At 52.3% G+C, this 19,068-nt stretch overlaps 2 protein-coding genes across 4 annotated transcripts in view; both read left to right on the top strand.

Annotated features, from left to right (window-relative positions):
* Positions 1-5,399: 5,399 nt before the first annotated feature.
* The window catches only part of LY6K (lymphocyte antigen 6 family member K), a 37,753-nt gene continuing 24,084 nt past the window's right edge, over positions 5,400-19,068 (top strand). The window contains exons 1-3 of one of the 2 annotated variants that reach the window (XM_072949855.1): positions 5,400-5,874; positions 6,421-6,490; positions 7,153-7,412. In XM_072949855.1, coding sequence (XP_072805956.1) covers positions 5,773-5,874; positions 6,421-6,490; positions 7,153-7,412 — 432 coding nt within the window. In that variant the 5' untranslated portion in view covers positions 5,400-5,772. The remainder of the gene's footprint in view (positions 5,875-6,420; positions 6,491-7,152; positions 7,413-19,068) is intronic. The other variant, XM_072949856.1, reaches the window with a different exon arrangement.
* GML (glycosylphosphatidylinositol anchored molecule like) lies at positions 10,680-17,214 on the top strand. Of its 2 annotated transcripts, none has more exons than XM_072949857.1 (4): positions 10,680-10,866; positions 12,256-12,340; positions 12,958-13,065; positions 16,753-17,214. In XM_072949857.1, exons 2-4 carry the CDS (start codon positions 12,274-12,276, stop codon positions 17,046-17,048), a joined length of 471 nt encoding a protein of 156 aa, XP_072805958.1. In that variant the 5' UTR covers positions 10,680-10,866; positions 12,256-12,273; the 3' UTR covers positions 17,049-17,214. The 2 variants fall into 2 exon arrangements, with proteins under 2 accessions (XP_072805958.1, XP_072805959.1); XM_072949858.1 differs by having other exon boundaries at positions 10,862-10,883.

Here is a 19,068-nt window from a genome sequence, read left to right as displayed (position 1 = left end):
TGGCAGTGAGGGGAACATGGAAAGAGAAGAGGGACTCTGGTTATCAACCATGTCCTGGATCAGCTACAGAGATGGGGCTGGGGAAGCCCCCCCCCGCCAAGTTCACGTTGCTTCTTTTCCTTCTATTTTGTGTGCAGCACTAGCGTGGCAGGGTCTCAGTGGCAGATGATGAGACCTGGGTCCCCAGTGCCTACTGGTGCTCCAGACTCACGATCTCCCCCCTCCATGCTGCTGCCAGCCCCGGAGTTGGCATCTGGACACCTTGATAAGCATTCTTGTCTTCTGGCCTCCCTCTGGGCTCAGCTCAAGGGAAACAGCTGACAGCAGGTTGGAGCGGGGAGGTTCTCACTGCTACCCCACTGCTGCACTTTTGCTGAGCCAGTGCCCCTCCTGAAGGTTATGGCTCGACCTGGTTGGGGATCTCCCTGTATTTGACCCTTAGTGCTCGAGGCTCTGGTGCATGTTGGCTGCTGGAGCTTCAGCGACCTGTGTAAGTTTCTTTTAAGCCTCCTGCATCGGCTCAGGGTGCCCAACTGTTTCCAGCTGAAGCCACTTCCTCTACGAGCCTGGAAAGATGCCCCTTCTGCATTCTCACAAACCCCTCAGAGCTCTTGCAATACCTGACATTCAGCTACAAGCTCATTCACTTATAAATAATTTCCAAAATATACAAACAGCTCATACACCTTAACGTCAAAAAAACAAACAACCCAATAAAAAGATGGGCAAAAGACCTAAACAGACATCTCTCCAAAGAAGACAGACAGATGGCCAACAAACACCTGAAAAAATGCTCAACATCCATAATTGTTAGAGAAATGCAAATCAAAACCACAATGAGATCTCACCTCACACCAGTCAGAAAGGCCATCATTAAAAAGTCTACAAACTATAAATGCTGGGGAGGGTGTGGAGAAAACAGAACCCTCCTACACTGCTGGTGGGAATGTAAACTGGTGCAGCCACTATGGAGAACGCTATGAAGTTTCCTTAAAAAACTAAAAATAGACTTACCGTATGATCCAGCAAGCCCACTCCTGGGCATACACCCAGAGAAAAATATAATTTAAAAAGATACATGCACCCCAATGTTCTTAGCAGCACTATATACAACAGCCAAGACATGGAAACAACCCAAATGTCCATCAACAGATGGCTGGATAAAGAAGATGTGGTATATTTATACAATGGAATACCACTCAGCCATAAAAAGAATGAAATAATGCCATTTGCAGCAACAAGGGTGGACCTGGAGATCATCATTCTGAGTGAAGTAAGCCAGAAGGAGAAAGAGAAACGCCATATGATATCACTTATATGTAGAACCTGAAAAAAGGACACAAATGAACTCATCTGCAAAACAGAAACAGACTCACAGACATAGACAACAAACTCACAGTTAATGGGGGTCAAGGGTGTGGGATAAACTGGGAACTCAAAAGCTGCACCTCTAAGGGAGTGATGGAAATGTCAGCTGTCCTGATTGTGGTGGTGGTCTCACTGGTGCGTACGTCTATCAAAATTCATCAAATTGTACATTTAAAATATGTGCAGTTTACTGTACACGAACCATACCACAATAAAGATGTTTCTAAAAAGAGTACAAAGCAGAAAACATTAATTGCAATGAAGAACCTTACTTCAAAGTCATAAAATTATAATGACTAGCTGTAGGAAGACATAAAATTCTAAATTTGTATGCATCTGTTAAATGAACAGACAATAAATAAAGCAGAGGTCGAGACTAAAAAGGACAGCATGCCTGCTCTCCCTGTGAATAATCAGTAGAACCGGCAGGTGGGAAATCAGACAGGGTGGCGGCTGGGACATGATTAACAAAACAGAGTCTATGGCATTTTGTCACAGCAGCCTGAACCAACTGAGACAGTGTCACTAGAGGTTTAAAACTTAGTAAGAGGGTTTTACTAACAACTTTAATGCAAAAAAATCTGAAAAATTAAATGAATGAGATAAATTACTCATCAAAAGCTAATAAAAACTATTAGAAGAAAAAACACAAATAACTCTGACTTTAAAAAAAAAAGTGTTTTACTTTGGAATAATTTCAGAATCACAGGAAGTTGCAAAGACAATGCAGAGAGGCCCCAGTCACCCTCGCCACCCTGCCCCCAGTGGTTACGTCTCCCACAACTATAGTCAGCGTCAGAGCCGGACGTGGGCATCGGCAGGACCTGTACCTAGTCCTGCACCACACACTGGGGTTCCCGTTACCAGCACCCCAGTCAACACACAGATCGATCTGTCGCCACGAAGGTCTCCCTCCCTCAGGCTGCCCCTCAACATCCCCCGCACTCTCCTCCACCACACCGTCACCAAATCCTACAGCTACTAAACCGCTCGGCATTTCCACAACTGTGTTGTTTTGAGAACGTTTTTTCTGAGTGCTTTCTTGTCTCCTCACCCCCGGTTTTATTGAGCTAGACTTGATATACATCACTATGTATGTTTAAGATGTACAGCATGACCTGACTTACACAGTGACATGATCGCCACCTTAAGTTTAGTCAACATCCATCGTCTCATACAGATTTTTTAAAAAAGAAACACTGTCTTTTCTTGAAATGAGAACTCTTAGGACTTACTCTCTTAGTAACTTTCAAATACCCATCCCATTTGACCTTGGCCCAAGGGGCGGCTGATCCTAGCCCCTCCCCACCTGACTGCAGACTTTGGTGAAGGTGCTACTCTACTCCCTGGGTTGAAGTGCCGCCGTGTTCGCCAGGCCTGAGCGCTACCATCCCCAGCGCTGGCTGGACCACCAGGACTCTGGCGTCAGGTTCCCGCGCCTGGCCTTTGGCTCTGGCGTATGCCAGTGCCTGGGGTGGCGCCTGGCAGAGGTGGAGATGCTGCTCCTGATGCACCACATGAGTGGGCCTCCGTGGGCCCTGGGCAGGCAGCCCGCTTGCAAATCCCAGGCTTCTGCTCCTAGGACGCCCAGCCCCAGGGCCCTGGACAGAACCCTGCCTCTGTCCTAATGCTGGAAAACTTCCTGGTGGAGTCACTAGTGCAAGAGGACATCAAGATGGTCTACCGCTTCATACTGATTTATAAGTACTATGTCTAATGCAGTCGTCCAGCAATATCTTAAGATACAAGTACATGATCCAAAATCAATTGTATTTCTCTTCATTTGTAATGCCAAGTCTGAAAATTAAGAAATCCATTCCATTTGCAAGAGCATCAAAAAGAGTGTAACACCTAGGAATTAAAAGATGTTCAAAATTTATACTCAGAAAACCACAAAGCACCGTGGAAAGAAATTAAAGAAGAGCTACAGAGTTGGAAAGCATCCTGCACTCACGAATCAGAAGATGCTGTCTTGCTCCCGTGGCGACACTCCTCATACAGGTCTCCAGACTCGATGCAACCCCTATGAAGACTCCAGCGGACTTCTTCGTAGAAAGTGCCAGGCTGATTCTAAAATTCACAGGGAATGCAAGGAAACTAGAAAAGTGGTCCTGGAGCAGTCTTCCCGTGGGCATGTAGACTATGCCCTGGGACTGTTTTGTTTTTGACTAGAATACTCAATCTCTGTTCCCTCAAGTGGCAATATAATTTGTCCATGTGTGAGTGGTGCCTAACAAGGAAAACAATGGATCAGAGCTAACACCACAAAGAAATCCGAGTACACAGTAACCAAACCATCATGCTCTTTATTTCTCCCTCCAAACAAGCCCTAAATGGGTGACTTGCCAACTGGGGACCCCGTGGGTCACTGTCTCTGCCTCACAAAAGAGCAAAGGACAGCCAACCGGCTCTGGGGAATGGGGAGATGGTAAGACCCTCCAAAGGCAGCTTCTCATGTCAGTGTATTGCTGACCACAATGGAGGCAAAGCTCAGGAAAAAGGTTGACTGCCCTAATCGCACAGTTCCTTCCAATTCCTCCTCAATTGTCATTTCGGGAAGGATGTCCCTCTCAAGATTAGTAATACCCCCCTCATTGCAGGTCATACCATTACAGCAACGAACAAAATAGAAAGAGTTAGAATGAAAGTATTTTCTCCTGGGGGCTTCAGGAGGCTGCTGAGAGGGGTGCACAAATGTGCAGTTGTTTGTGCAGTTCTTGTAAACGAATAATTCACGTTCATCGTAACCTAAAAAAGTAAAGATGACAATCATTGATTTCTCGTTTTCTGCTTGCAAATATCAAAGCACGTTTATCCTAACTAGCTCCATCCCTCACACGTTGTTACACTGCCTGAAATTCTTGATTGAGAAGATGATCCCAGTCCACTTAGGGTTCGATGACTCCATGACACCTTCTCCTGGAGATGTTGTCTCTCTACACTGCCCCCTCATCTCTGTATCTGGCCTCCCTATGAAGTTTCCTGGTGCCCGGTCACGGAGCTGTACAAACGCATCGTCCTGTTCACTATTTGCTCTAAGAATTCTAGGGATCCGGAAGCAGAACGGAGCCCAGGAAACATGTTTTGCTGATGTCCCAAGGTCACACAGACCCTCCAAGCAGAGGGCCCTTGTCATCTGGCCTCCAGCTGACTTTCTGCAGTTGGCATCACCCTGCTAGAATGGGCTCCCGCCACACCCCTCTGCCTGCCATTCCCCGCCCCTGGCCCAGCACAGAGGCTGACGCACATTCACACCCACCTGCTCCCCAATGCAGACCTGGTGCACCGTCCCAAGTACAGTCCCACTGGGACACCTGCGAGCACCTTTGCTGGAGGACTAGCCAGTGACCTCGACCAGCCAAAGCCCTGTTCAGGCTCCACCTGAGGCCTGGCTCGAGAGTCCCCGAGTTAAGCCGCCGCGGCCTCACTCACCAGTTCTGTTCCCCTAGCCTCACACAGACACCTCCTCCCGGAGCTCACCGGGGGCACCGACCCACTCGGGCGTCTGCGCCTGCCTCAGAAAGTGCTGAGGGCTGCGCCCCACGCGCCTGCTTTCCTTGATTTTCCGTTTGTGCCAAAGAGCTTGCTGAACACCCACATTCTACAGAAAAGCGCACAATCGCAGGGCGACAGCTTCACGGAGCCTCCCGAAGCGCGCGTAACCGCAGAGCAGCATCCTGCTGCAGAAGCAGCCCTGGGTGGAAAGCCCCGCGTTCCTCCCTCGGTTCCTCGACTCAGGCACGAGACGCGCCACGGCCGGAGGCGAGGAGGAAGCGCCGGCTTTCCGAGCCTCCGCGGGACTCGGCCTGCTTTTGAATCAAGGGAAAGGAAATCCACGTGCGCTGCTCGTTTTTGCGTCTGCCGCCCCTTCTCTGCGGGGCTCTGTGCGGTCCGGCCCTGCCCCTGGCGAGGCCGCGCGGCGCTCCCTCTCGCGGTTGCGTACTTCCCACCGACGGACACACCTCACTTCACTGCGGATGGACACGGGGCTGCTTCCGGGTTTTGTCGACCCCAAGCGGTGCTGCAGCGACTGCTCTCGTCCTTGTCTAGGGCGGGCGGGGGGACGTGCGAGTGTCATGAGGTGTGTGCCAGGGCTGGCGACGCTGGGCAAGTGTTGCTCAGACCGTCTGTAGCAGGGGCTGGCAGACAAGAGCCTGTGGGACCGACCCAGGCCACCAACGTGTCGGTGACGGAAGCTTTGCTGGATCATAGGGACGATCGTACGGTTACTCATCCTGTGTGTCTGGTTCCAGCCCCACAAAGAGAACGTTTTGTAGGGGTGACAGAGACTGGACAGCCTCTGAAGCTGAAGACATTTACTGTCTGGTCTTTTCAGAGGAACGATGGTGACCGTAGTCCAGGGCTGCGATAAATTCTGTCTCCTTGCTTCAGGGTCCAGAATCCATGGAGACAGATGAGTTTATGACAACTATGCAACTGCTTTTGTTTTGCCTACAGTACCTAGAACCTAAGTTCTACCAAGGTATTTTCATCCTGTGCTATCAGGTACGTGTGGATTTGGATTGTGATGACTGTGGTATCTATTTTATTCCTTCACCTCTACAAAATGTGGTTCTTCACATAAGTAACGCTCTGTGTTAATGTTCACTTAGCCTCAGTGTGTGTATAAGAGAGTCCCTTGGGCAGCATTCAAATTGTAGACCCTTTTCTATATATTTTTTTCAATCTTGTCATGTCCTTATTCTAAAGCACGCCTCTAGTAAAGAGAACATATTATCTTTTGCTTATCCCAAAAGTCTTGGGTTCCTAACTGTAGCCATTTAAATAGTAATGCAAGTAATGATCTGGTTGTTTAAAAATTTCCTTTCCATTAAACGTTTTACTTTGAGATGCTTGTATATTCAAATATATGGGCACAAAACACAGAAAGATCCTGTGTGTGCTTTCCTCAGTCATTCCCACTGACACTATCTTGCAAAACTATAGTATCACAACTAACTAGGTTAGTGCCACTCCCCAAGCGAGGGGAGAGAATGGTGTTGGCCCCACAATCATCCCTCCTAAGGACGCATCAATCTCTTTCCCGCCCAGATCCCCAGACAGTGCAACCCTGCGATATGGATGTCGTGTCCGTTTCTGCAACTTCGTCATCCCTATAATGGTATACAAAACGAACAGCGTGTTACGTAACCTTGGTAGAGTCTCATTTGTCATTAAGAATGAGTCCCTAGGTATTCAGTCAACTCGGGACGTCCAGCAATAGTTTTGCTTTTCCTGCTGAGCAGCTCACCCCCGTGAGCGAGTGCTGTGGCTTGCACACTACTGTAGGACACCTGGGTTTTTTTCCCGAGCGTTTCAGATAAAGCTGCCGTAAACATCCATGGATGTGTTCTGTGTGGACACAGTTTCAGTGTCTCTGGGGAAATCACCCAGAAGTGAATTTGGGAATCTTACGGTAATTGCATATTCAGTTTTTAAAGGAATTGCACTCTGTTCTACACATCTGCTGCGCCATTTTTTTCATGTAACCAGCAATGCGTGAACAACCTGGTTTCTTTGTATCCCGTCCAGCATTTGGCGTGGTCACTCTGAAGTCCTCGCCACTGCCCCAGTCCTGCCCAGGCTTTCTGGAACCTCCCCCAGAGGTTGTCTCTGGAGCTCCCCTTCTCCCCATGTCCTGCCCAGACCTTCTGGGACTGTCTTCCCCCTCCCCCACCCCTGTCCCGCCCAGACCTCTGGACTCTTCCCCCACCCCCTCTGTCCCCTCCCCCCGCCCCCCCCCCCCCCGTTTCCCGCCCAGACCTTCTGGAACCTCCCCTGCAGCAGGGCCCTTCAGGGAAGCGCCTCTGGAGAACGGGGCCGCCCCGAGACCAGGCCGAACCTTCCGGAAGCCGCGCGAAGCCTGTCGGGAGACGCCCGTCCGACCCGCGGCTGAGAGAACGGGGCCTGGAGCCCGCCCGGCCTCCCCTCGCCCACCTGCGGCTCCCCGCGCCACACCGGCTGTGCGGGCCCTTGAGGTCGTGTCCGCGGAAGGTCACAAAGCTCGGGGCGGGGGACCGGGTCGGGCAGGGGGACGGAGGAAGGTCCCAGAAAGCCTGGACGGGAAACGGGGGGGGGGGGGGCGGGGATGGTGGGAGGGGACAGACGGGGTGGGGGAAGGTTCCGGAAAGCCTGGGCGGGACTCGGGCGTGCGGGGGTGGGGGCCGGTGGGGGATGGGGACCGTGGGGAGTGGGGGGCGGGGACGGAGGGGTGCAGGGGAAGCGTCCAGAGGATTGGGCAGGATAGGGGTTGGGGGACGGGGAAGGTTCCAGAAAGCCTGGACGGGACTCGGGCGTGCGGGGGTGGCGGCCGGTGGGGGATGGGGACCGTGGGGAGTGGGGGGCGGGGACGGAGGGGTGCAGGGGAAGCGTCCAGAGGATTGGGCAGGATAGGGGTTGGGGGACGGGGAAGGTTCCAGAAAGTCTGGGCGAGAAACGGGTTGGGGGGGGTGGGGCCGGTGGGGGTGGGGACCGTGGGGAGTGGGGGGCGGGGACGGAGGGGAGCAGGGGAAGCGTCCAGAGGATTGGGCAGGATAGGGGTTGGGGGACGGGGAAGGTTCCAGAAAGTCTGGGCGAGAAACGGGTTGGGGGGGTGGGGCCGGTGGGGGTGGGGACTGTGGGGCAGTGGGGCCGGGGGCGGGGGAAGCGTCCAGAGGTCTGGGCGGGGCGCAGGCGGGGTGGGGGGAGTGCTGCAGGCTCCTGCTAGTCCTCAGGTCAGTGCTTTTGGGCCTGGGGTTCGGCCCTGATGCCCTGGATTACGGATCCGGGATCCAACTGGCGCCAGACATCCAAAGCCCAAATGCCTCCACCTGCGGTACCACTCCGGGGTCCCAAGCCCCCACCTGCCACGCGGCAGACTCCCCACCTTCCAGCTTCTGCTTTGTGTTCTCCGGGGCCCCTGTGTTTTGGTTGAGTTTGGTGTCGCTTTCCTGGTTTTTGACGTGAGAAGGGCGATTCTTAAGTCTTCAGTCTTGGTGCGTTTCTAATTACGCTTGTCAGTCCTCCTTCTCCTGCCAGGGCTTGAGGCTGTTTCGCTCTGGTTTTGACTTGTAATATGTTTATTATCATGCTGCCCAAACTATTTTGTGTTTTCTACCGGGAATAATCGGGAGGGTGCGTGGGGGTGTTGATTATTTGAAATTGTGTTCTTAATTTCCGAACAGGTGAAGTGACTGATTCTCTTGCATAAGATGGCTGTAGTAGAAACAGTGCCCTGACTTGTGTTTCCAAAAATGCCTGATGGACACGAATTCTCCACGCCCCTTTATCTCTTGAGAGACTCTTTATGTTGAAGTCTTCTCTGGCTGAGACTAACGGAGCTGTTTCCACATCTCAGTCCCATTACCTCGGCTTTGGGCTCTGGATGTCATATGTCTTATTTCTAAACGTGTTGCACAGTCAGTGTTTCTCGTAGTGAGATCTGCTGGTAAGGAGGCTTCCGAACCTTTTTTGCATCAAACCATATTCATTTTGTCTTCATTTTTAAGTATATTTTCCGTTAAGTAGAATAGAAGTCTTGGTGGTAGGTGTCTTCTTTCTACAGCGTTTAGGCGTGATTGTCCTTGAGGTTTTCTGTTTCTCGTGGTTTGTGTTGAAAGACCAGCAGTCGGTGGGACTGTTGCTGCCTCAAGTTGCTGCCTGGCTTTCCTCTGGGAGATGTTCCAGTTTTCACTGATTAAACATCGTTTTCCACGGTTCAGCTGCGGTGCGTCTGAGCTTGGTCTTCCTTACGTCTCTTCTGCTTGGGCCCTGCTGTGCTGAACTTTGTGGGCTGTGGGCTGATGCCCTGCGTTCATCCTGGAAGCTGGCTGTGTCCTCCAGCGTCTCTTCAGAGATGTGCGTCTGTTTCTCCGTCCTCTCCTCCTAGGACTCCGGCTCGGTGGATGGCGGCTGTCGGACTCTCATTTGTGAGTCTCGTTTCCCCAGTGCTGTTCACTCCCATGTTTCTCTCTCTCTGGGAGTCAGTTTGGGTGTTTCCTGTGGGCCTGTCTTCACGTTTTCCACTGTTGTAGTTCACTGCGTCTGCTTGGCTGTGCATCCCTTCCAGTGAGTTTTTTGCTGTTAGATATTCTTTCTGTTTCAGAATGTCTGTTTGATTCTCATGATGATGTAGGGGAGGAAAGCTTTTCCTATACCTCTCTAGGTTCCTTTGGCTGGTCTAATCAAATTGATATGAGACAGATTAACAGGAGGAAACATTTAATTTTGAAGATAAGGAGGCCCCATAGGTATAGGACCTAAAAAAGGGACTGAGTGAGACAGTTTATATACATTTTAGACAGAGAATCAATGATGTGTGAAGATTTATAAAAACAAATGAATTTTTGCTGGGGGTAGCAAATTAATGAAGAAGTGACCAGGTTCCTTTTTGCACCTTGGTCAGCACGAAATCCCCGTCTTTGATGATAACGATGCCCTCCAACCCTTCCCACGTAGGGAGAATGCATTCCCTGGGGGACGTTCTTTCCTGCTTGCAGGGGAAGCAGGGAGGCTCAGAGCGTTCCTCCTGTACTGGGTGTTTCTCAAGCAACTTTAATTCCAAGTAATCAATATACCATCTTGGCAAATTTGGGGGCTGCCTGCCCTGAGCCCCATCAATGCTGTTTCACTGTTGGAGATTTTCATGTTTTTAAAATTGTTTTTGTTACCACTTTCTCCTTACATTTTCATTATAATGAATTACAAGCACTTAGATGCTGACATCAGCCTCTGGGTGAAGTGGGGTTGCCTTCTACCGCTGCTTTCTTGCATAGCAGTTCTCCAGTCCTGCCTCTTCTGCGTCTTGTGGTTTTTCACAGAGACTCTGGACTTGCATAGACCTTGGCCAGCACGTTGGTGGCTTTGTTACCACAGAGGATGCCTGCTCTCTCCTCTGGCAGGGGGGCTGTGGGAGGGCCCGGCCACTCCGTCGGCTCAGGACCCAAGCCGGGTTGGGTGTGGGTGGGGTGGGTGGCAGCGCTGAGCGGCCCCTGGCGACGTCTGGGCTGACTCTGCTGCGTTTTGGCTGAGAGCCTCTCACATCTGTAGCTCTTGCTCCTGTTGCCTGTGCACGTGGGAACTTCTGTCTTCAGCCTGAGCTCCACGCAGCTCTCAGATCGGCAGGTTTCTGGGAGGTTGCATGGTTTGTGCTGAGGGCACGGGATTCTGTCTCTGGGCGATGGGAAGCCAGGAAGAGTTGACTCTGCCCAAGCCGATCTTAGGCAGTGTGGTTCATTTTGCTCTGTGACACTTTCACTCTTGGATGAATCCTGTTCTGTGTGAGGATTTCAGTTCCCACTCTCCACTTTTCAGGGGCCCTGGCTTTATTTCCAGGACCTGTTCAGCTGTCAGACCCTGAACCTCTGAGCACTGGCCGTTCACAGATGGTGCCGGCAGTCGTGGTGCTTCTGGACACTTTCCAGTCTGATTTCTGCCGCGTCCCTCATCTGAGCCCTTAGATATTTGCCGCCTGTCTAAAGACCTCAGTGGGGCGTCGGTGAAGACATCTGACGAGTCGTGGTCAGCATCTTCTCTGGGTATTTGCAGCACAGAAATGTCTGGAGTGTCTGGTGTGGCGAGTGGGAGAAGAGGGCCTCACTACATTGGCTCTGGGTCGCTAGCTGCTCACGAGACCGGCCCGGGAGCAAGAGTGGCTGAGGGAAGGGACAGATGCAGGGAAGGCAGGCAGCACCGAGTGGGAAGGGGCTACAGGGGAGGAGGATCTTTGCCTGGAGAGGTTGGGGGTCCACACTGGGGGCGGGCTGGCTGGGCAAAGGAGCAGCCCCTCCAGGGCCCTGGCGCTGACCCGCCTTCACCCCGATCCTCCGTACTCGGGAGCTTCTACCTGGGTTCCATCCCAAGTGGGAAGGCCTGGGCTGCAGCTGGGCTGAGAGCTGCACTTGGGGAAGCAGGGGGCCGGGGGCGGGACCTCTGGGCGCCCGCCTCAGGGGCATGGCTGCCTGCTGCACAGTCAGACCCCGTCGGGGGCCCCTCAGCTGGATCCGTGGGGGCTGCACACCACGGGCTGCCACCACCCGGGTGGGTCTCCTCGGGTTGACAGGCGGCAGCAGGCGAGGAGCTCCCCTCAGAGAGGAGCCGCACAGAGCGCCCGCCGAGAGCATGTCACGCTCCCGGCAAGGGAGAAGGGGCGCCCCAGGGAGTGAGGCTGCCTGGGGCTGGGGGAGGCAGGTTCCCCAGAGGCCATAGGCGTTGGCGGCGGTGAGGGTGCAGGGGGTCCCCGCAAGTGATGTTTCAGGTGCAGGCACTGCCTGGTGCCTGGGGGCTGCCCCTCCAGCAAGTGCTAGTGTCCCGGCTCAGGCGTGAAGAGCCCCAGGCCGCCCTGCCCACGGCAGTAATTCAGGGCTGTGTGATGCCCAGGCCCAGGGAGACAGGACTGCACGGGGCCCACACTTCCTAGCCACAGGGCAAGTTAGGCTTCTGGCATCCTCATTACTAGTTCCCCTCCTCTGGTCCCAGCCCTACGTGTTTCCTGGTCCTTGTACAGGCAGGAAATACCTCAGAGGACAATGTTCCAGCACTTTCCCCAGGTTGCTCTTGAGGTGGGGCGTCAACGAGTAGACAAGGAGAAACATTTGGGGGTGTGCGGCCCTGGGGTGTAGTCCGCGTGGAAACAGCCACAGGACCTCGCTGCCGTGGCTGTGCTCTGCCAGATGGAGAGCAGGAAGGATGTCTTGGTCTGAGATGAAGGCTTGAGCTTGGCAAAGCCTTTGTGTGTGGCAAAGGCCTGCTGGCCAGGCCCTGCCCGGAGGAGCGCCCAGCCCAGAGCGGGAGGTGAGGGTAGGTAGGAAGAGTGTCCGGGACCCATGTGCTGGTTGGAGCTGGGAGCCCAGAAGCCCCTACAAGGAGCCCTGCCCTCACTGACTTGCACCCTGGATCTCCTCCCTCCAGGTTCAAGCTCCCACAGGGATGAAGCTCCTCTTTGCCTTCCTCCTCTTCATGGGGTGGCCGCACGGTGACATTGATCCTGAAGCCTGTGAGTATCAGTCTTCTCTGCCTTAGAGGGGAGGAGGCGTCACTGAATTGGGGTCATGGTAAAGGTCTGAATGGAGTTTTCATCATCTTAGCCAGCTGAGATCTGCACTGCCAGTGCAGCTGGTGACCACAGGGTGGGCTAGAGAGTGTCCGTGAGCAAGGGGAGGGTCAGGATGGAGGAAGGCTTTCTCCGAGGACCTGTGGACCCAGGGACCAGAGAGGGTGGTGTCTCTAGCTGGGGCCTTTCCCCATCTGGAACAGGCAGGGGTGGCTGAGTGCAGGGAATTCGGGGCGGGTGGCCTCTTAGATTCTCAGGCCTTCCTTGAAAAATTGGGTCCAGTCAATAGAGTGGAGGGTTCACACACCTGGCCACCTGCAGGCGTTCCTGAGAACCTGTGTCTGAGAACGAGAAAATGTCCTGGGTGTACCAGGCTTCTGTGCAGGGAGCTAGCCCTGCCCTGACACAGAGCCCAGTGAGGGCTGAGCAGGGCAGGCCTCAGGATGTCCTCTGATGCTGAGGGAAGGGGCCAGCTGCTGGAGGGGTGCAGTGGGTGGAAAGGTGGAGGAAAAAGGCACGTTGGGCAGGAGCCTGACTGACACCGCTGTCTTTTTCTCTAGGGACCTATAATTTGAAATGCTATGATTGTTGGGTCACGAACACCTTCTATTGTTCAAATATTAGAGTCTGTCCTTATGAAATTAGGCGCTGTTTGACCATCTCATCTCGTAAGTACCAATTTGTCTTTCCTCCACCTGGTGAACTAGTCACTCCACCTGAGTAGTTTCAGGGGCAGGGCCAGTGTGTTCTTTCTCTGCACCCAGCCCATGGCCTTGGCCTGTTGTGTCTCCATCCCGAGACCATGTTCCCAGGAGTTGGCTCAGAAATGAACAAGAGGTAAATCCACAAAGCCAGAGTTGGTTTTTTGGAAAGATTCATGTTATTTGTAAAACAGAGTAAGAAATGAACAAAAATTAAATAAAATGAAATTTGCATAGCCAATGTCAGAAATGGGAGGGGAGGCGTCAGTTGGTGCCCTGACAGACCTTATAAAGAAAACGTGGCTGTTACGAATATACTCCCTGTGGTAAATGCGAGATTCCTGATGAAACGAACAAAAACTTGAAAAACACTGTTAACCACCTCTTTCTGGCAATGAGAATGTAAGACTGAAGTGCCCTGAGTCCTTTCTGAAAACTCTGTGAGCCAGAGATTGCTTCCCTGGCAATACCTCACTAGTATCGTGGGAGGAGTCACCCCAAGCTTACACAACCCCTTCCGCAGAAGCAGGGAGGAGCCTCTCACCAGCATGCTCACGGTCACAGCATACACCTGACAAACACCCAGCAAAGACACCAGGAGACTGGGGAGTCGCTGGCGGTCGTCTCTTGTGCCTAGAGACGCAGAGACACCTGCCAGACAGTAGAACCCGGGTCTGCATGAGCTGCAGGAGCTCTGACGCGCGCCTTTCGGGGATGGGATCCTGAGTCAGGACAGGAACAATAGGGAAGATGAGCAGCCTCTGAATGAAGCGTGGACTTGAGCTGAGAAGAATTTGTCAGTATTCATTCATCATCTGGGATGAAGGCGCCCTCGCCATGTAAGCCATGGCACACAGGAGGGGAGCAATCACAGAGCTGCGTGGTGCCTTACAGTTTGAAACCCACTAGTTCAGTTCATCGCGTGAACAAAGGGAAAATGAAACATCGTGGCGTGATGACCAACAGGCTGAAACCTTTGTGATAAAACCCCACAGCCTTTCCCAGTTAGGAAGAAACCTGTGAGGAAATGGAAGCAGAAGGGAAAATTTCTCTCATAGAACAGTGGTAGTTCAACGAGAATGTGAAAAGTTCTTTTCCTGAGTCACAGAGGGGTACGATGCCTGCTGTCACTGCCTCTGCTCCCCACGGAACCAAGTTCATGGTTGGTTCACGTAGGCCAGAGCAAGAAACAGCATACATGGTGATTGGAAAGACAGGAATTACACTGCTACTAGTCACTGAAAACCACAAGCTTTGGAAAAAACAAGTGAATTTACAAAGGGCCCTGGGTAGAAGGTCAATATTCAAGAATCAATTTAAAAAGTCAGTTTTGTTTTTACAGGCCCCGACTGACAAATTGAAAATGAAATTTACTAAAAAGCATAGCTTGTTTACAAGCACCAAGGTATCACTCACTACCTGGGAAGAAGTCCAACTAGATTTGTGCAGAATTTCCACACTGAAACTGCAGAATCACTATTGAAGTTAAACCCTTAAACCGACAGAAGGACAAACCGAGCTTGTGGATCAAGAGCCCCTACAGAGCCGAGATTAATCTACAAATTCGATAAAGTTGTAACCAGAATCTCAGCAGGGTGTGCGCGCGCGCGTGCTGAAAGCTGATTCCAGATGTTCAAACATCTGTGGAAGTGGAGAGGGTTAGGAATGACCATAGCAGCCTAGTGGGAGAAGAAAGGCGCTGGGGACCTGGCACTGTCAAGTACCGACAGCACTTACGCCACTCCGTTCACTAGGACGGAGTGGTGCTGGGCTCGGGATCGAAGACAGACCAGTAGAGGAGGAGGGCAAACGCAGGAAGCAGAGTGTCCACGGAGAGGCTTTGTGACGAAGCTGACCCTGCCCTGGAGTGGGGAGGAGGCTTGTTGGCCTGCAGGGGACACCTAGAGGCACAGTGCGAGGTCTGCAGGAGACAGAACGAGCGCTGGGCTGGGGCTCTGTATTTAGGGAGTCAAGTTTAGGGTTTCCTGGGCTCACACTTTATTAGTGATTTTACAACGGTAGAGTGGAAACGAAATATAGACTGTGTTTAATGCAGAAAGAACCTCTTCTGTCCAATCAGTAACTAAAATAGCTGATCACCCAGTAGAAATTTGAGCAAAAGGCATGAAGGCAGTTTGCCAGAAAATGAGTTCTGAACTGGTAACAAATAAAACAGACATCTTTGGACGTGATTCTTTTTGGTGAAAATGCAACATAAAAGCGTGATACGATGACTCCAGAAGGAATGACTGACCATTCAAAGTCCAGGACGTGGCGAGACGCTGACGTGTGCGCGCTCCTTTGGAGCCTGAACAGGCACAAGCAGTCGGAAGGCTCGTGAACAGTGTCCGCCAAGACAAGGACGAGAGCAGTCGCTGCAGCACCGCTTGGGGTCGACAAAACCCGGAAGCAGCCCCGTGTCCATCCGCAGTGAAGTGAGGTGTGTCCGTCGGTGGGAAGTACGCAACCGCGAGAGGGAGCGCCGCGCGGCCTCGCCAGGGGCAGGGCCGGACCGCACAGAGCCCCGCAGAGAAGGGGCGGCAGACGCAAAAACGAGCAGCGCACGTGGATTTCCTTTCCCTTGATTCAAAAGCAGGCCGAGTCCCGTGGAGGCTCGGAAAGCCGGCGCTTCCTCCTCGCCTCCGGCCGTGGCGCGTCTCGTGCCTGAGTCGAGGAACCGAGGGAGGAACGCGGGGCTTTCCACCCAGGGCTGCTTCTGCAGCAGGATGCTGCTCTGCGGTTACGCGCGCTTCGGGAGGCTCCGTGAAGCTGTCGCCCTGCGATTGTGCGCTTTTCTGTAGAATGTGGGTGTTCAGCAAGCTCTTTGGCACAAACGGAAAATCAAGGAAAGCAGGCGCGTGGGGCGCAGCCCTCAGCACTTTCTGAGGCAGGCGCAGACGCCCGAGTGGGTCGGTGCCCCCGGTGAGCTCCGGGAGGAGGTGTCTGTGTGAGGCTAGGGGAACAGAACTGGTGAGTGAGGCCGCGGCGGCTTAACTCGGGGACTCTCGAGCCAGGCCTCAGGTGGAGCCTGAACAGGGCTTTGGCTGGTCGAGGTCACTGGCTAGTCCTCCAGCAAAGGTGCTCGCAGGTGTCCCAGTGGGACTGTACTTGGGACGGTGCACCAGGTCTGCATTGGGGAGCAGGTGGGTGTGAATGTGCGTCAGCCTCTGTGCTGGGCCAGGGGCGGGGAATGGCAGGCAGAGGGGTGCGGCGGGAGCCCATTCTAGCAGGGTGATGCCAACTGCAGAAAGTCAGCTGGAGGCCAGATGACAAGGGCCCTCTGCTTGGAGGGTCTGTGTGACCTTGGGACATCAGCAAAACATGTTTCCTGGGCTCCGTTCTGCTTCCGGATCCCTAGAATTCTTAGAGCAAATAGTGAACAGGACGATGCGTTTGTACAGCTCCGTGACCGGGCACCAGGAAACTTCATAGGGAGGCCAGATACAGAGATGAGGGGGCAGTGTAGAGAGACAACATCTCCAGGAGAAGGTGTCATGGAGTCATCGAACCCTAAGTGGACTGGGATCATCTTCTCAATCAAGAATTTCAGGCAGTGTAACAACGTGTGAGGGATGGAGCTAGTTAGGATAAACGTGCTTTGATATTTGCAAGCAGAAAACGAGAAATCAATGATTGTCATCTTTACTTTTTTAGGTTACGATGAACGTGAATTATTCGTTTACAAGAACTGCACAAACAACTGCACATTTGTGCACCCCTCTCAGCAGCCTCCTGAAGCCCCCAGGAGAAAATACTTTCATTCTAACTCTTTCTATTTTGTTCGTTGCTGTAATGGTATGACCTGCAATGAGGGGGGTATTACTAATCTTGAGAGGGACATCCTTCCCGAAATGACAATCGAGGAGGAATTGGAAGGAACTGTGCGATTAGGGCAGTCAACCTTTTTCCTGAGCTTTGCCTCCATTGTGGTCAGCAATACACTGACATGAGAAGCTGCCTTTGGAGGGTCTTACCATCTCCCCATTCCCCAGAGCCGGTTGGCTGTCCTTTGCTCTTTTGTGAGGCAGAGACAGTGACCCACGGGGTCCCCAGTTGGCAAGTCACCCATTTAGGGCTTGTTTGGAGGGAGAAATAAAGAGCATGATGGTTTGGTTACTGTGTACTCGGATTTCTTTGTGGTGTTAGCTCTGATCCATTGTTTTCCTTGTTAGGCACCACTCACACATGGACAAATTATATTGCCACTTGAGGGAACAGAGATTGAGTATTCTAGTCAAAAACAAAACAGTCCCAGGGCATAGTCTACATGCCCGCGGGAAGACTGGTCCCAGCTCGACTTGGACCACAGGTACCTGAGACCACCTGAGCCTCCATCTTTCCAGTTTCCAGGTTGGAACAACAGAAGCAGAGAGGGTGCCCAGCTACGTGGTGGTACATGGGTGGTTAGGGCCAGCCGTGGAGACTGTGTCCAGTGCCCTGCGTGAGTCGGTCAGGCAGGTTCTACGGGACTGAAGCTGTCTCTCTAGGTGGCCACTGGCTTCCTACATGGGACAGAATGTGTCCCCAGATGCTGACATCCTAGAAGGGCGGGGGCCCTGAAGCTAGCTGGGGACATCCTTGACGTGGCAGGGATATGTCGATGCAGGCTGCTGTCGTCACTCTCGGCGTACATGTGGCCGGTGTCAGAAGAAGGTGTGGACGGCACAGGAGTCAGACTGTCTTCACTCTCCTTTAAATCAACACCCGAGTTGAAGTGACTGAGCTGAAATTCACATTCCATCGTGCTCAGTGTTCCACAAGGGTGGAATTCAGCGTCTTCTAGTACATTCACAGTGCTGTGCAGCCATCACCACTGTCTGAGTCCAGAATATCTTCTGCCCCAAAGGAAGCCCTGCATCGAACATGCAGTCACTCCCCATTCACCCTCCACAGTCCTTGGCAACCACTAAGCTGCTTTTGGTCTCTGTGGATTTGCCTGTGCTGGGTATCTCTGGCAGAGAAACAGAACCAATGGGATACATGAGTATCTATTGTGAGAGAGGGAGGGGTGGAGGGAAGAGGGGAGAGAGAAAGAGAAGACAGTGGAAGGAGGCAATTGTTTTTAGGAACCGGTCCACCCGCTTGCAGGTGCTGGCAGGCCTCAAATCTGTGGGGCGGGGTGGCAGGTTAGAAATTCTGCTGAGGCTTGTGTGGCAGCCTCGAAGCTGAATTCCACAGGGCTGTAGGCTGGAAACCCAGGCAGGGTGTCTGTGTTGTCAGCCTCCAGGGAGATTGTCTTCTACTTTGGGGATCCTCGATCTTTGCTCCTAAGGCCTTCATCTGACTGGGTGAGGCCCACCCACGTTATGGTGGATATTCTGCTTTACTCAAAGTCCTCTGATTAAGAACTTAATTGCATTGAAAAATACCTTTGGAGCAACATCTAGATTGGTGTCTGACCAATGAGCTGAACACCAGAGCTTAGCTGCGCTGGCACATGGAATCACCCATCCCTCGATGTTCCACACAGAAGGAACTGTGAGATCCTTGGCCTTTTGTGTCTGGCTTCTCTCACTTGGCACACTTATTTCAGGGTTCACCCACAGGGCAACTGTGTCATCACTTTGTTCCTTTGTTTAAATAACTTTATTGAGATAGTTTACATACTGTGCCATTTGCTTATTTAATGTATGCAATTCAGTAATTTTTAGTTTATTCACAGATATGTCAACCATCACCATAGTCAATTTTAGAATATTTATATCACCTCGAAAAGAAACTTCATACCCGTTTAGCGATTATCCCTTTGTACTGCCCAGGCTCACCTCTCCCTGCACACTCTCCCATCACTAGGCAACCAGTAATGTACTTCCTGTCCCTGTAAGTTTCCCTGTCCTGGACATTTCCTGTGAATAGAATCAGATAATGCGGAGTCTTCTGTGACTGGCTTCTTTAACTTACCACAACGCTTTCACAGTTCATCCATGTTGTGGTGTGTTTCAGCACTTCCTTTTCCTGGCTAAATAATAC

This window comes from Vicugna pacos, chromosome 25 (assembly GCF_048564905.1).
Source record: "Vicugna pacos chromosome 25, VicPac4, whole genome shotgun sequence".
NCBI classification, from domain to species: domain Eukaryota; kingdom Metazoa; phylum Chordata; class Mammalia; order Artiodactyla; family Camelidae; genus Vicugna; species Vicugna pacos.
The sequence above is the reverse complement of the archived record's forward strand: the minus strand, read 5'-3'. Positions and strand labels throughout refer to the sequence as shown.

Coding starts and splice junctions, on each gene's coding strand:
- GML (XM_072949857.1), top strand. CDS start 12,274: ATGAAGCTCCTCTTTGCCTTCCTCCTCTTCATGGGGTGGCCGCACGGT. Junction 12,341..12,957: donor TGACATTGATCCTGAAGCCT/GTGAGTATCAGT, acceptor CTTTTTCTCTAG/GGACCTATAATTTGAAATGC. Junction 13,066..16,752: donor CTGTTTGACCATCTCATCTC/GTAAGTACCAAT, acceptor TTACTTTTTTAG/GTTACGATGAACGTGAATTA.